This window comes from Monodelphis domestica, chromosome 7, assembly GCF_027887165.1.
Source record: "Monodelphis domestica isolate mMonDom1 chromosome 7, mMonDom1.pri, whole genome shotgun sequence".
NCBI lineage: Eukaryota > Metazoa > Chordata > Mammalia > Didelphimorphia > Didelphidae > Monodelphis > Monodelphis domestica.
This window is the reverse complement of record NC_077233.1, coordinates 77,210,858-77,227,420: the sequence shown is the minus strand read 5'-3', so window position 1 is coordinate 77,227,420 and position 16,563 is coordinate 77,210,858. Positions and strand designations below refer to the sequence as shown.

General features: G+C 37.1%; 1 protein-coding gene across 2 annotated transcripts in view; it reads right to left on the bottom strand.

The window, feature by feature from the left end:
- Positions 1–16,563, bottom strand: part of DDC (dopa decarboxylase) — a 116,948-nt gene that overhangs the window by 31,599 nt on the left and 68,786 nt on the right. For both annotated transcript variants that reach the window (XM_056804840.1, XM_007500403.3), the window contains exons 8-9: positions 13,713–13,807; positions 9,467–9,534 (exon numbers count right to left, since the gene is read on the bottom strand). In XM_056804840.1, the coding sequence (XP_056660818.1) occupies positions 9,467–9,534; positions 13,713–13,807 (163 nt within the window). The remainder of the gene's footprint in view (positions 1–9,466; positions 9,535–13,712; positions 13,808–16,563) is intronic.

Below are 16,563 nucleotides of genomic sequence, written 5' to 3'. Positions count from 1 at the left end.
AAGACATAAAGCTTTTCAAAAATTCTTTGTTATAAGAGATGGATGGCTTTCTGAGATTGGGAAAATAGGGTTTCGGTGGGGGGATTTAGTTGATGCAAAGGCAAAAGATTTTAATGAAAATTGCTTTTCAAAAAAGCAAGAGAAAATGTCTTCCAAATGGAACTTGATCCTCAAAGATAGTAAATAACATGGACTGATTGGATGAGGAGTTCTTAATATTGGATTTATAGATATCTACTGAGAGTAACAGTCATAAAACCTAGAATATCCTCCCCTATAGTCTAATCCATAGATGCCTCAGTCCCATTACAGAGTCTGTCCTTTTCCCTGATGATGTGGGGGGCAAATAACCTTCACCAAAAGTAAGACCAACAGAGATGCTCTGGATATACCAGTTCCCATTATACAGACAAATCTGGAATATTATTAGAGGCCAAGAGAGCTAGCATAATGATAATTTAAGACTAAAACCTTAAAAAGAATTTAAAATTTTTTTAAATTAAAATTTAAAAATTTAAAATAAAAAATAAAAAAATTAAATTAAAAATTTTTTTTAAATTCTGAGGGAGATGGATAAAGGGACTTGAATTATACAATTCAATCCAATTCAACCACCTTACATACAAAGTACTGGGCTAAACAAGTTGAAGGTAGAAAGATGAAAAACAAAGTCTCTGCCTTCAACCATTTTGGGGTTGAATAGGAAAAGGGTACAAGTACACAAAGATCTGTACCACAAATTATAATTTCATTTGTTTCAAGAACTCCCCAGGTAAGAAAACTCTCTTTATCAATGTAGGTTGGCACCTTGTCTACAACTTAAAGGTCTTAGTGAGCTGCCTATAGCACTAAAAGGTTAAGTGACTTGCCCCCAAATCATCCAGCGTGTGTGCATGTATGTGCGTGTACATGCGTGTGTGCATTTGTGTGTGCATGTGAAGTGGGACTTAAATCCAGGTCTTTCTGTTTTCTAAGGGATGCTCTCTATTCAATGCCCTTATACAAATTCAAATGTGATAATTGCAGAGCAAAAGTTAAAATAAAACACAATAAGAAATTGGAAAATTGTCTCTCCTTTGGTGTGTGGACATGGCCCAACAGCAATATTGTGGTGGAAGTTTCCTAGGGACATGCTGGAGACTAAATTTCAATCTGACAGTAGCCTTAGCTTTGAAAACAAATGTAATGTAATAGTCACTGAAAGATAAAGCCCAGTAAGCATGAAATAAATCTTCAAGAATACTGACTACCAATGAGGAAATGAGAGAATAAGGTAACTGGATTTATTTTCAAAAAGCCAATACTTGAGTGTTTTTTTCTTTCTTGAGAAAGAAAAAAAAAGAGACGGTGTCAATCAACAATAATAAACTTTCTGGATTATATTCTCTGCTTGAATTGTATGAGAAAATTCCATTAAAACTAATGGAAGATACACTCACACAATACCGCCCTTCATATATGAAAATGATACTCCTGACTGCCCCACTGTTTGTAGGGAAGGCATTTGGAGCTTTTTTTTCCCCAATTGTGGTGACTGATTTCAGTTGATATACCAATGCTATCTCAGTCTCATATGTGAACAAGGGCACACATTCTAATAGCTGACCCAGTTAGGAGTGCTTTCTGTGATGATGGAAATGAACAAAGCTACCTGAGACACAGAAATTCATTCATTCAATAAACATTTATTTAGTGTCCACTACATGTGATTGCAGTAGGTTTGGGGAGATACATAGCTGACTAAGAATCCAAGAATGTCTTGGATTCATTAAGGAATCAGGATTATAGAGTAGGAATCCCAAGAAAGGAGTTCAGAGCTCATCTAGTCCAATTCCCTCATTGTACAGATTAGAAATAGACTCAGAGAGTTAAAGTAGGAGGGATCATGATGAAGGGATTAGAATACTAACTTGGGATCAAGATGACCTAGAACACTCTGATACCTACATGCTTTGTGAGCTTGGATAAGGCACGAAAATTTTCTGAGCCTCAGTTTACTCACTTAAATAATAGGGATAACATCTACTCCCTTACTCAGAAGGGTGTTGTAAGGCTCAGATGAATAGCTATAACACTTTTTAACTATGTAGCTAAGTATGTAGTTTATGTAGTACTTTACGGTTCGCAAAGCACTTTTAAAATGTCATTGCATTTTCTTCTCACAATAATCCTATGAGGTAGAGGCTACATTATCTCCATTATACAAATGAGGAAACCAAAGTTAGGACAGGCAAAATTACTTACTCAGGGTCACACAGCTATGAATTGTCTCAAAGGAAATTTGATTTTATATCTTCCTGTCTCCAACTTCAAAGCTCTGACCCACTGTGCCACCTAGCTCCCTACACTGGCAACCTAATGTACACAAAATGCATTGCAAACCTTAAAGTAAATGTCTATTATTATTGCCAAGTGACACATCCAAGATTGCACAGCTGATAAATGACCATCCTGGGACTAAAACCTGTATTCTCGGAGTCCTTGACAAGGATCTCATTTGAACCTCACAATAACCCTGCTAGATAGGTACAATAATTATCCCCATCTTAAAACTGTGGAAGCTTAGGCAAGCAGAAGTTAAGGGACTTACCCAGGTTTACACAACTAGTAAGCATCTGAGGTTGGATTTAAATGCAGATCTTCCTTATTTCTGGTTCAGCATTCTATCTACTAGCTATCTCTAAATCTCACATTCTTTCAGGTACACAGTTGTAAAGTTAGTCAATTAAATTCACTAGACATAATTCTACCTTGGATGTAGAGGAAGAAGAGGGGAAAGTGAGTGGAATAATGAGTAAAGGAACAGGACACAAAAAGATATATTCTAGGGTGATTTATATCCACTGATGTGAGGTTATTCATGATAAAGAACCATCAGTTCAGTCCTTGGAGTCAGAAGGGCCAGATTCCAAACACTGCCTTGAAGACTGCTTTCTAGCTCTAAGAGCCTGCACAAGTTCCTTAACCCTTATCAGTTTCAGTTCCCACTTCTGTAAAATAGGAAAATTAATAGCATCTACCTCCCAGGGGTGCTGTGAAGATCAAAGATGATGATGTATATAATGCATGTGATTTGTAAACTTTAAAGTTCCATAGAAATCCCTGGGAATTTTTTTACATCAAGTTTCTCTGATAAAAACTTCATTTCTCAAATATATATGTATGGAGAATGGAGTCAAATTTATAAGAATATAAGCCATTCAAATAGAAGAGAAAGAAGAGAAAGACGAAAAGAGGAGTAGAGGGGGAGAAGACTTGGTTATCAGCAAAACAAACTATAAAGATGTACAAAAATATATATGGTGCCTTTTGAGGCAACAAAGAATGAAATTCTAAGGCTATGACCACCAAAGGGGGAACTGCTGAACAAATTATTGTATATAAGTGTGACAGAATACTATTTTACTTTAATAAATTTGAAGGAGATGATGTCAGAGAAATCTGGAATGACTTACATGAAGTGATATGGAATTAAGTGAATAAAACTAGGAGAGAAGTCATACAATGATAACAATAAAGACAAAAGAACTTTGAAGGAAAAAAAAAAGAAAAAAGCCATTCCCCAATTGATAAATGATTTAAATCTGGGAGTTTTCAGATCATGAAATCAAGGCTTTCTATAGACATATGAAAAAATGCTCTCAATCACTGGATTAAAGAAATGCAAATTAAAAATTCTGAAATACTACCTTACACCTATTAGTTGACTAATAAGACAGAAAAAGAAAATAATAAATGTTGGAAAGGGTGTGGGAAAATTGGGATACTAATGCACTGTTGGTAGAGTTGTAAATTGATCTAATCATTCTAGAGAGAGATTTGTAATAATGGCCAAAGGGTTTTAAAACTGTGCATACACTTTGATCTAGCAATATTACTGCTAGTATTGTATCCTAAATAGATCAGAGATAGAGGGAAAGAATCTATTTGCGTGAAAATATTCATATCAGCTCTTTTTGTGCCAGCAAAGAATTGAAAATTGAGGGGATGTCCATCAATTATGGAATAACTGAACTAGTTGTGATACATGTTTGTAATGGAATACTATTGTGCTATAAGAAATGATGAGGGGGCAGCTGGGTAGCTCAGTGGATTGAGAGCTAGCCCTAGAGACAGGAGGTCCTAGGTTCAAATCTGGCCTCAGTCACTTCCTAGCTGTGTGACCCTGGGCAAGTCACTTGACCCCCATCGCCTAGCCCTTACCACTCTTCTGCCTTGGGGCCAATACACAGTATTGACTCCAAAACAGAAGGTAAGGGTTTAAAAAAAAAAAAGAAAGAAAAAAGAAAAAAAAAGAAATGATGAGAAGGATGATTTCCCCCCAACGTGGAAAGATCTACATAAACTGATGCAGACTGAAGTGAGCAGAACCAGAACATTATACACAGTAACAGCAACATTATATGATGAACAATTGTGAATGGCTTTACTATTCTTAGCAGTACAGTGATCCAAGATGGTCCCCCCCCCCAGAACTCACACTGAAAAATGACATCCACCTCCAGTGAAAGAACTGATAGTCTGAATGCAAACTGGAAGTATCATATATCACTTTCTTTTTTGTTTGTTCCAGTTCTTTTTCACAAAATGACCATTATGAAAAACATTTTACATGATTGTACATGTAAAATGGTATTATATTGTTTGCTGTCTTGGGGAGGATAAAGGGAGAGAGGAGGGGAATTTGGCTCAAACTTTCAGAAATGCTGTTTTCATAGAATTGAGACAAAAAAATAAAAATTTTAAAAAGGGGAAAAATAAAGTGCCACAGAAATGGGAACTGTTATTATCCCTCTATTTGAAGGCTAATCTCCTTAAATTCTCTCTGTGAATTTATATAATGTCATTACTGTTTTGCACATTTTGTCATTCTGTATTGCTGAGATAAAACTTCTTCAGGGGATGCAATACCACATATTGGAGCTCTGACAAATCAATGTGTGTTCAAAAAAGAATGATTCGAATAATCCCAAGATATATGAAAAATCCTTAAAGGAACTGAATTTGGAGTCAGAGGTCTTAGAGTCAAACCCCAGCCCTGCCACTTACTAGCTGTTTGATGTTGGGCAATTGATTCACACTCACTGAGCTTCAGTTTTGCCACCCACACCCTAAAGTGTTTAGACTCAATTCCTATGGCTCTTCCAAATTTTATACTATGAAGAGCAATGAGCAAAGCAGATCCAGTTCAGAAAAGAGAGCACCAGAAAGATGGTTTAGTATAATGGGTGGAGTAAAGTATTTGGGATCAGGAAGGTTTCATTCTCATCACTAGCACTTAGTAGTTGAAAGATCATGCACAAATCACTTTCTGATCCTCAGTTTCCTCATTTGCAAACAAGAGAATGATAATACCTCTGGTACTTACCCACCTTACAGATTTGTGATGAGTCTCACAGGAGTGCTTTGCAAATCTTAAACAACCAAATACTGATGATTAGCTATAACAAAGATGAAGATGATGATGATGGGGATGTGTGACCTTGGGCCAGTTACTTAACTTCCAAGAGTCTCATTTTTTCTTCTTGTAATAGGAAATATGGGCCTCAATTCCCCTCATCATAGGATCATAGGAGATCACATTTGCATAAGCCCCCTAAAATGTGTAACACCAAAGGACAAGAAACTATGATATTAATGAACAAAAGAATCAAGAAATCCCAAAGGTGAACTCTAGCAGAATAGGCATAGCCACTGCCTTGCCTTTTATTTTCATATCAGTTTCCAGAACCACGTTCACTTTTAAGGATGTTAGAACTGCTGTGACCTCTTGTAAGTGGCTGAAATCCTTGCTGTTCTTTGGCTAGTAAGTAATCACATGCTATATCCGAGAAATAATGGGGGGGGGGGAGTAGGTTTTTTTTAATACCTTTCTAAGTAGACAAAAAAAAAGTGGATTGACATGCTGAGGATATGGGACTTCTTTAAAAACTAATCCCATAGTAATAGACCATTAAGAGCTAGCAAGAATGGTTTAAATTTGCATACAAAGGATTCTTAGCAACAAATGCACAGCAAAAAGTTTATGAGCAGAATAATGAAATCATTAGACAAAGTACTGACTGCGGTTGTTCAAAGTCAGTTTTTAGAAATTCCAGTTGCCTTGTCTATTTCAGTATTTAATGAAAATAACCAAAATGTTTACTTTACATTATGGACTAACCACTGGTAAAATTTCATTATGAAATACAAAGATAGTTTTCATTGCAAAGAATGCACACACGTGAAATGCCACTGAGTTCAGTAAACAATTTTCTTTCCTTTAATTTCCCATTTGTAATAATAGTCAAGTCTGAAATTAAACAACAAATAATTCACTCTTGGGTGTCTGTGGAGTGGGGACTGGAGGCATCTTTTTAAACACAGGAGACAGCCAAGTCCAATAGATAGAGCATTGAGTCAGCAATCAAGGAGACTTGAGTGCAAATGTCACCTCAGACACATCCTAGCTTTGTGACCCTGGACAAGTCACTTAACTCCCATTGCCTAGCCCTTACCACTCTTTTGCCTTGGTGCCAATATACAGTATTGATTCTAAGGCAGCATGTAAGGCTCAAAAAAAAAAAAAAAGAATTGTGGTGTGTTATGATGGAGGAAGGTCATCTGCCCATACCAGAAGTTTTCTATGACTATATCATTGGTCCTTCCTTTATTTGAGTATTAGAGACAGTGAGGAGACCCAATGGGCAAAGGGGCTGAATTTACAAGCAAAAACATCTGAATATGAAGACTTTCTCAGAGCTAAGCTCAAATACTGTCTCCGACATTGACTTGCCATGTGACCCAAGCCAAGGAAGCCAACTAACCTTTTGAATCAGCCTCATTTTCTTCATCAGTAAAATGGGGGTAACAATAGCACCTATCTCACAGGGTTGTCATGAGAGTGAAGTGAAATGTTGTGTAAAGCATTTTGGAAATCTTTAAGTGCTACATAAATGCTAGTAAATACTATTTCATTAAAACTAATATTTGATGATCATCCACATAGCAGACTAAAAGCATAACACCTAATTCTTCCTATTTCCCTGGATGTTTAGAAAAACATAGATTAAAAAAAAATAAAGTCACCTAGGTGGCTTAGTGGATAAAGCATCAGGCCTGGAGTTGGGATGAACCTGGGTTCAAATCTGGCCTCAGATACTTCCTACCTGTATGTGACCATGGGCATATCACTTGACCCCCATTTGCCAAGCTTCCACCCTTCTGTTTTAGAGTGTTACAAGAATAGAAAGTAAGGGCTCTAATTTTTTTAACTTTTTAAAAACAAATCAACCAACCATGAAGTCCCCAGATATAATCAGGTCATCACAAGATAATTTTGTTGGACTGAAATCATACCAAAAATGGTCAGCAGCAAGATTCTCCCAGAGCTGCTATGTAGTGAGTAAAAATGAGGCAAGGTAATTAAGACATGTTAAACTGATTTAGTCTGCCACTCATTGCTTCAATAAGCATTTGTTGAATCTACAGCTGAGGGGATACCTCTTCTTGCCAACTGGGGTGACTTTGGGCACATTATTTTAACCCCTTTGAGCTTTGGATTATTTATCTTTAACATGGGAATAAGAGAGCCACTGCTACTACCTACCAACAAAAGGTTGGGGTGAGGGTCAAATGAGAGGCTGTAAGTGAAAGCCTTTGGTGACAAAGTTATAAAAGTCAAAATGGTCCCTTGTCTTAGTAATAGGGGATAATGAGAATGTTGAGCCAGGAGGAACCTAAGAGGTGAGCTAGTTTGGTCCTATCTTCTTACGGAGAAGAAAGCTGTGACCTAAGAGAAGTTAAGAGCTTGGCTCAAGTTAATAAATATCAGCACTGGGTCAAATCCTGGGTCCCTAACTTCACATTTGAAGTTCTTTCTGCTCTGTCACCTGGAAGAAGATGATAACAGGGTAAACAAAGTCTAAGGAAATTTACCAGTTGGGCATCTAGTCCAGCCTCTTTATTTCCCAGATCAGATCAGGAAATTTGGAGATATTAAGTCACTTGCTCACTAATTGGGATTTAGAAGCAAGTTCTCTTCCTCCAAATCTCATTCTTTTCATTTCACCAGCCTCTCCTTCCATGCACATAAGAATTGAAGCGACTTCAAAGAAAGGAATCATCAGAGTATGGTTGGAATGAGAATGATTCACAGCAACAAGACATATGGATGGGATCTTTTGGCAAACAGAAGGAACCGCAATAAACCAAACTAACATATAGCCATTAGGAGGGGTATAATCCTCAAGATCTGGCAAAAGCAGCCAAAGTACAAAGTTTATTGTTTTTAGAACACACTACTGAATTCATGTGGGTTTTAAAGTCATGCATGCACTTAATGGCAACAGAAGAGAATGGAAATGTTGACCAGAAATAAAAAAGAATTTCAGTTCTAAGTCTTTGGGGATCACCTGCTCACAATAATGAGGCATCAGAGTTGGACTTTAGTGGAGGATATGGTATGGAGATGGTCCACCAACAGGAAACATAGTCAAAGAGAGAAGAGAGTTCAGGATATTTGAAGTTCTATACATCTATAAAACACATTTTACTCAGTTTTTAATAGAACCCAAGAAGAACAGAAGGAAACACAACTGAGAACTCCTATTAGAACCTTTCCCTCCAGCAGAATTAAAAGGATTTTAGAAACATGGAGCTACTCTGAAACACTGAAAATCAAACAAGTGAATACTGCTTAATAATCCTCACCATTTCTGCCAAATTCACCCTGGTTCTCTCGTTAAGATTCAGAATGAATTCATATGTGTTCATATATGTAATGTATAACGTATAGTCATACAGCTCAGAAAGGTCTTTAATTTAGAGGGAATTAAGGAGAAATGAAAATTGATGTTCAAAAGGTATTTCCAGTAAAGTTAAAAAAAATTCCTTTTTTTTTAAAGAAAAAATGTAAAAACAAAAAGAAAAGGAAAAAAATGAAAGCACTGAGATAGTCACTTAATAGGCAGCGTGTTATATTGGGAAGAACACTGAAGTCCAGACATGTGTTCAGGTCCTAGTTTGGGCAAGATCTTGTGACCACAAGCAAGTCATTTAAAATCCCTTTGCCTCTGTTTCCCTATGTGTAAAATGGAAATAATATTTGTGCTACCTATCTCACAGGATTGTTGCCAAGAAAGCAATTTGTAAATCTTAATGCACTATAAAAATGTGGGTTGATTATTATTTATTCAATCATTTTCATTGTTAGTGATGATGAGTTTTTAAAAGTTAAGTCTTAAAGGTTCCATCCTCCATACTCTGATGATTCCTTTATTTGAAATCCCTTCAATTCTTATGTACATGGAAAAGAGACTATGTCACAGATGTGATTGTGTCTTATATTTCTCTGGGATCCATTGCAGGACTTGCATAGTCCAGATCTGTAGTATAAATCTAATAAAGACACGTTGATTTACTGATAAAAAAGTTTCTTAGTGTGCAATCAATATAATAAAGTTTCAATAGATATTGTAAAGCTTACCACATGGCAGAGCAGTCAAAATTCACTAAAAGCCATTTGTGAGGGTTGAAGTTATAAGAATCTGCAAACTGACAGAGAAAAGCAATTTAAAATGATTAGCAAATAAAGATTCCTCTCCAGTAGTCAATCCATTCATCCATCATTGAAAGAAGTTGTGACAGCTAGTGTAGCAATAGTTATTTTAATGTTAACATACAGTCTAAAAATGATGTCACCCATTCCATTCTCCGTCCCCCACCCATTTCGGTCACTCTGCCACTAGAAATGGAAGGGAATCACCTAGGATCAAAGGTCATTTTATATTTTTCTTAGTTTCATAGTTTTCTGGGGTTAAAAATTTCATCAACAATGGTCAATTTGCAGAAGGCTTGTAGCAAATATGGGAGATCCTCTTGGGATGAGACAAGAATGACACAGGAATAGAAGTGTAGAAGTATTATTATATCTACCGATGGAAGGGAATGAACTCATAGCTCTATTGAAACACTTAATGGACTCATGAATTCTTTGAAACATGTCAATGAACACATGGATCCACTAAAATACTGAACACAACAGATCAGTATTCTAAGTTATGAATATAGTGATTTGAAAGAGAAAAAGCAAATTCATTTCTTTCTTTTTCTAAGGAAATTCTGGATATATAGATTCTATAAATTCTATAAATATAACTGTTCACTTAAATTGATCTTAACTATAACATGTACATGTTATATTTTTTACATCCCTTAGACTCATAGTGTATATCAGTTAGATGGCACAGTAGAGAGAGTGCTGGCCTTGGAGTTTGGAACACTCGAGTTGAATTCATACTTCAAAGACTTATTGACCATATAACTCTGTGTAAATCATTTAAACTCTCTGTACCTCAGTTTCTTCATCTGTGAAATTGTCTCAGATAACATCTAGTCCCAAATTTTTGACCCCATGTTTCAGATAATTCTCATACTAGTTTTAAAGCATGCTATTAACCTTTGGATTCTTGGTTTTGGCAAACAACTATCACCCTGTGCAATTGTGGTTGTACAAAGTTGTAATATATCCCTTCCTAACTTTTATCCTTTCTGAATGGTGTCATTTAAAAAAACCCAACACAATAAGTATCACTTATATGGGTTCTTTTGTCTACTATTCAATGACTTTCAAAAGAATTTATTTATTTTGAAGGAATTGAGTGCACAATCAGATGGTCTTCTTAACACCAGATTGGTTCAAGAGGCTGAACTTTTTGGTCAGAGCAATTCTTATAGGCCATTTTTATAAAATTATAGAGGAGTCATTCACAGTGTCTGTGGCTTCACTTTGAAGATATTACATTTCCTTGAAGTATATAGGTAGATAGATAGATAGATAGTTCTTATTCCAGAATTATTGGGTTTGAAAATTAATTAGAAATGAAGCCTGGAAATAATATAATTTTGTTTAGGTTGGGGAGAGGGAAAGGGAACTTTTATTCATTAGTGATTTCATTCATTAGTTTACAGAATTCCTAGGGGGAAAGTGCTAACTATGCAGATCTGCTGGTTTCCTGCTATTTAAATTCTTAGAGCTTTGTTTAGGACTTTGAGAAACTTGGTCTCTCCAAAGAAATCTTTTCTCCTTGAAGACAAGGACTATTTTTTTTTTTGCCTTTATGTCCTGAGCAGGTTTTTAGTAAATGCTTGAATGAATGACACAGGGTTCAGATACACAGAGCATAGAACTGGAGTCAGGAGAGATCTAGGTCTAGGTCCCAGTTCTACCATTTACTCTCTGTGTGCTTTGGGCAGCTAGTGGGGCAGCGAGGTGGTGCCATTGTGCATGGAGTGCTGCACCTGGAGACAGAAAGACTCATCTTCATGAGTTCAAATCCAGCCTCAGGCACTTACTAGCTATGTGCCTATGGACAAGTCACTTCACCCTTTTTGCCTCAGTTTCCTTATATGTCAAATGAGCTGGAGAAGGAAATGGCAGACCACTGTAGGATCTTTGCCAAGAAAACCTAAAACGGGGTCAAGAAACAGGAGACACAAATGAACAATGGCAAGTCATTTAATTTCTCTAAGACCTGAGTTTCCTCATTTGTAAGCATAGTTAGAGTATTTATCTTATCTTCCTGATAGGGTTGTTGTAAGGAAAGTACTCTGTAAGCTAAAAATTGGGAGCTATTATTATGATCTCTTTACTCAGGATTCCAGCCTTCCTCTTTTTAAAGGAAATAACATGAACTCATAAGTTAAAAAAAAAATTGCCCCAACCAGCATACATAGCCAGCTTGTGGGCTTTGATTGTAACATTTCAAGCATGGCTTCCAATAAATACTGTAATTTCTAGCACATGCAAAAAAGTATTTCATTTTTCTTTATCTGGATAATACATAAGATCTGAATCGTGTAGAAGGACTGGGGAGCCTGCCCCCCATATTGTCTGTTCTTGGGGGCTTCTCAATACTGGGAACAGTGGAAACAAAAAGAATTCAGACCATTCATTTCAGAGCACAATTTCATGTATAGTCTTCTACTCTTCCCTCTTTGATCATATTCTCTGTCATTATAAAATTCTTTCATTTATAAATATGAATGATAAACAATACATGTAATATAATAACAACAAGTATAAATATAAAAAATATAAATACAAAGTGATATTAAGAGCAGAGGAAGCAGCAGAGGAAAAGGGAAAAGTGTAAATATCAGAGGTGAGAAATCTCCAAGACAGTTGGTGCCTAAGTCCTCTGCTGATAAAGCCTGCCCCCTTACTTAATTTCCTACCAGGTTCCAATAAAACCTTTTTTTTTTTTAAAGACAGGAAATTATAGTAAGTTTAGTTTGTTGATAAAAAGGAAACAAAAGGTTAAAAAAAGGGCTTTGTTTGTTGGGAATTTTATTAGTTCTCTCCTATGTGGCTGTTTTGTTTAAACTTCTTTCATTACAGAACAGTGATATTTTCCTCTGGCTGACAGGAGAGAAAGGTCTTATCTTGGAGCCTTAGGCTGCAGCAGGAAATTGCAGCCCCCTTATCTGACCCTCAGAGCAGCCTGTTCCTTAGTCAGACGGGGGCAGAGAACAGTACACAATATTGGAGGCAAATTCCACATGACTCATTGCCTGCTGAGTATTAAGCCCTGTCTACCGCAGATAGGATCTTGCTGTCATGTCCATCAGAAGGACTACCATGATGCCTGTGCACCTTGCTCTCTGAAAGGTGAAACTCCAACTTGTTGAGGGCCCTTTAGTAGCAAAATGGGATCCCACCAAAGAGTATAGATCTGAGGGATGCTAGAACTGGATGCTGGTTCAAAATCCTGCCTTCAGGGAAAAAGCGAAAATATTCAGGAGACCAAAGATGTAGCTATGCTCAAGGAGAGACACAGCTTGCCTTAGTGGATAGAGCAGTAGATAAAAGACTGGCCTTGGAGTTCCATATTATCTTTGTGACCCTGAGCAAGTCCCTTAACTTCTCAATATTGCTGATATACCCTAATTGAGGAAATGTACTTACTAACCATTCTCTATAATTATGCAATCACAGGTGGGGGGGGGGGGGAGGGAGGATGGTCAAGGTCCTGGAAGTACAAAGAAATATTTAGACTATAAAGATCATCCCTGTCTTTATGATTCCCTGTGGACTTGTATGTATATATGAGTCCCTTGGTGAGAGGGACTATTTTGGCTTTCTTTTTGAATCTCCAAACACATATACAGTGTCTTGTACATGGTAGGCATTTCATAATGGGTTGCCATTGAATTGAATTTGATTCATCAATTTTTTTAAGCCCTTACCTGCTGTCTTAGAATCAATACGGTGACATTTCCGAGGCAGAACTGCAGTAAGGGCTGGGCAGTTGGAGTTAAGGTACTTTCCCAGAGTCACATATCTGGGAAATGGCCAAAGCCAGATTTGAACCCAATCAGCCTTCATGAGGCAACATGTCATAATGAATAGAGAGCAAGCCTCAAAGCCAAAAAAGACTGTGGTTCAAAGCTTGCCTCATCCTGGCTGAGTAACCTGAGAGAGCCACTTAATCTCTAAAAGGTCTAGATTGTAAATCATCTAGAAGGTACCGATCTATATTGGTTGAGGGAATTTATTTCACTTGGGACTTACTACACTGATGAAATTATAGGTACAATCCCTATCCCTAACTCAATCAAACTGGACACAAAAATAAAGATTTAAAGCTAAATCTACATGAAAATGAGATGCTTGTAGACCTGCTGTTTTGTTTTCTTATCCGAATTAAAGGCAAAGACTCATACATGCTCACCTCAACTCCATTCAGAAAATGCCGGAATTCAGGGCAGATGAAGGCACTTCCTGCATAGGCTGCATCAATGTGCATCCAAATATTCTCCTTATTACCTAAAACAGAAATATTTGAGGACAAGCTGATAAAGCCCTTACAACTTTGAGCATGTCATAGTTCTGAATTTCTGGTTCCCAAAGGGTCTTATACCTGCTAAGTGTTCCTTACCTAATTCACTGACATTTACAAAACAGTATCACATACATTATTACCTCATTCAAGCTTCACACTAACTGTTTCAGGAAAGCAAAGCACATATTATTACCATCATTTATTTACAGAGGAGGAAATCATCTCTGTCAAGTGCTTGCCAGAAGGTACATTAAGTAATAAGAAGCCTGAGCCAGGACTAGAACCAACAGCTTCTAGGTAGGTAGATGGTGTTGAATTTGCAGTTAGAAAGCCCTGAATTCAAATTCTGATCCAGACACTAGCTGTGTGAGTCATTAATCCATCTCAGGTTCAGTTTTCTCCTCTGTAAAATGATGACTGGGTAACCTGAGTGAGGCACTTAATCTCTGAAAGGTCTGGATTATAAATCGTCTAGAAGGTACCAATTTATATCAGTAGATGGAGCCCCTTGCAGAGCTTTTATGAGAATCAAACATAGCCCACATAAAGCCCTTTGCAAACCTTAAAGCTCTATATAAATGCTAGCTATCACTGTCATTCTGAATCCAAGTCTAATATCCAATGCTGCCCCATAGAGTAGGCATGCAATAAATAGTTGTTGATGAGAAAACTGAATTCCTAAAATGCTGCTTTCATTATGTCAGTCAATCCTCTACTCAAGAGCCTTTAATAGCATCCTAGTACTTATGCAAGCATGGCCAAATTCTTTAGTAGGAATAATACTGCTCAAGACTCATGATAACGTAGCTTCATCTTAACTACCCAACCTTGTTTCCCCAATATGATCTCCCTGTTCTGGTCATGCCAGTTTTCTTAATGTCCTCCATACACATCCCATTCATTCTTGCTTCTTAGCCTGCTGTTTCCTAAAATAGGATGGAAGTTCCTTGACAGCAAGGATTGTTTTGTTTTTCCTCTATATCCCAAGTGCCTAGCATTGTGCTTGGCACATAGTAAGTAATCCCTTAATAAATGCTTGCTGATGTTGAAGATGTAGTAGGATACTCTTTCATCCACTTAGAGCATCTTCCCTGCCCAAAAGGTCCTCACAAGGTCCCTCCTTTAAATCATATCTAATTTTCAATCTCTAACTCATCTTACCTCCTCCATTATGGTTTGTTTATGTTGATTTCTAGTCCCTGGGGTACCTATATCCCTCAAATTAGAGCTTAATTATATATCCTCAGGCTGCAAACCATCTTGAACTTTGTTGTCTCAATTGGTTATGTCAGGGTCTCTTCCCCAATGGAGGGGGGAAGAAGGATGTGCAAAGGACAAAACAAGTATGACTGGTGAATATTGATAAATGCAGTTCCTGTACCAACGGAATTCTACCAACTATTCATCTTAGTCTAACTTACTCATGATTGGTCTTCTCCAAGCCATTTCCTTAGAAATGAACCTTGGCAAATGAACCCAGCTCTCTTTGTCTACTTCAGTATTAAACCACAGACCCTTCAAGTGACTTTAAATCAGTCTCCAGTCTGGATAGAGTCAGTATACCAATTGTGGTCTTGTACACAACTTCATTTCTCAGAAACAGACCAAAACTGAGAACCAAGGGTGGTAGGGACATGGCAACACATATCTCTGTTTCCTTTTCTGCCTGAATTTTCCTTTTGTGGTTTGTTTGCTAGTACTAAATTCTGTAGTTAGATTAGAAGCAGGTGGATTAGAGGTAGATTTGGTTACCTACTCATTGAGTAGGAAAGGGCTAAACAAGTTATAGTCCTTAAATATAATGGCATATTGCTGCACATAAGAAAGAGGGTCAACAAATATGATCATGGTTCAGGAATTGTGCTAATTTCTGGGGATACAGAGGAAGACAAAAATGCTGTCCCTAACCTCAAAGAACTCACACGCTAATGGAGGAGACCACAAATCAATAACTAGGCAGGTACACGATATAAAGTAGAGGGAAGCTAATCTCAGAGGGAAGGTTAGCTGTAGGACTGGAAAAGACCTCTAGCAGAAGGTGAGATTTGAGCTCAGGCTTAAGGGAAGCCAAGAAAGACAAGAGATTAAGAATTCAGAGAAGTATGGGATGATTTGTGTGAACTGGTACCAAGGGAATAGAGCAGAGCCAGGAAATGGACACAATGACTATATGATGTAAATAGAAAGATCAAACAAAATAAAACTGAATTCTCTGTGACTATAATGACCAAGCCTGGATCTGGAGAAGAACTGAGAAAATATATTTATTTCCTCTCATTGAAATATTGTAAATACACTTGTGCCCAGGGTAATTTGACTGGGACTGCCCATTTGAAGGTTCAATTTCTACTTCCACTGAAGGTTCTTCATTTTGCTAGAGCAGAGATTCTTACCCTTTGGGTCTGTGAATTTTTTATTTTAATATTTTCATTACTATTTCAATATAATTGGCTTCACTTGTAACTTTCAACATTTTATTTTATTCCTTTAAAAACATTACTCAAAGAAGGGGTTCAAAGAAGGGATCCATAGGCTTTACTAGACTGCCATAGGGGTCCATGACATAAAAAAGATTAAAATCTTTCTTCTAGAGAGAGGATCCTGGTAAAGATTCAAAAGTGACTTAGCTTTATGGATATGAAGCTGATCTAGATTCTTGTCTAGAGTCTAAACCCTCATTTCTCAATATCCTTGCCCTCCTATTCAGGTTGTCTGCTTAAATTTCAGGCCAATTACCTCC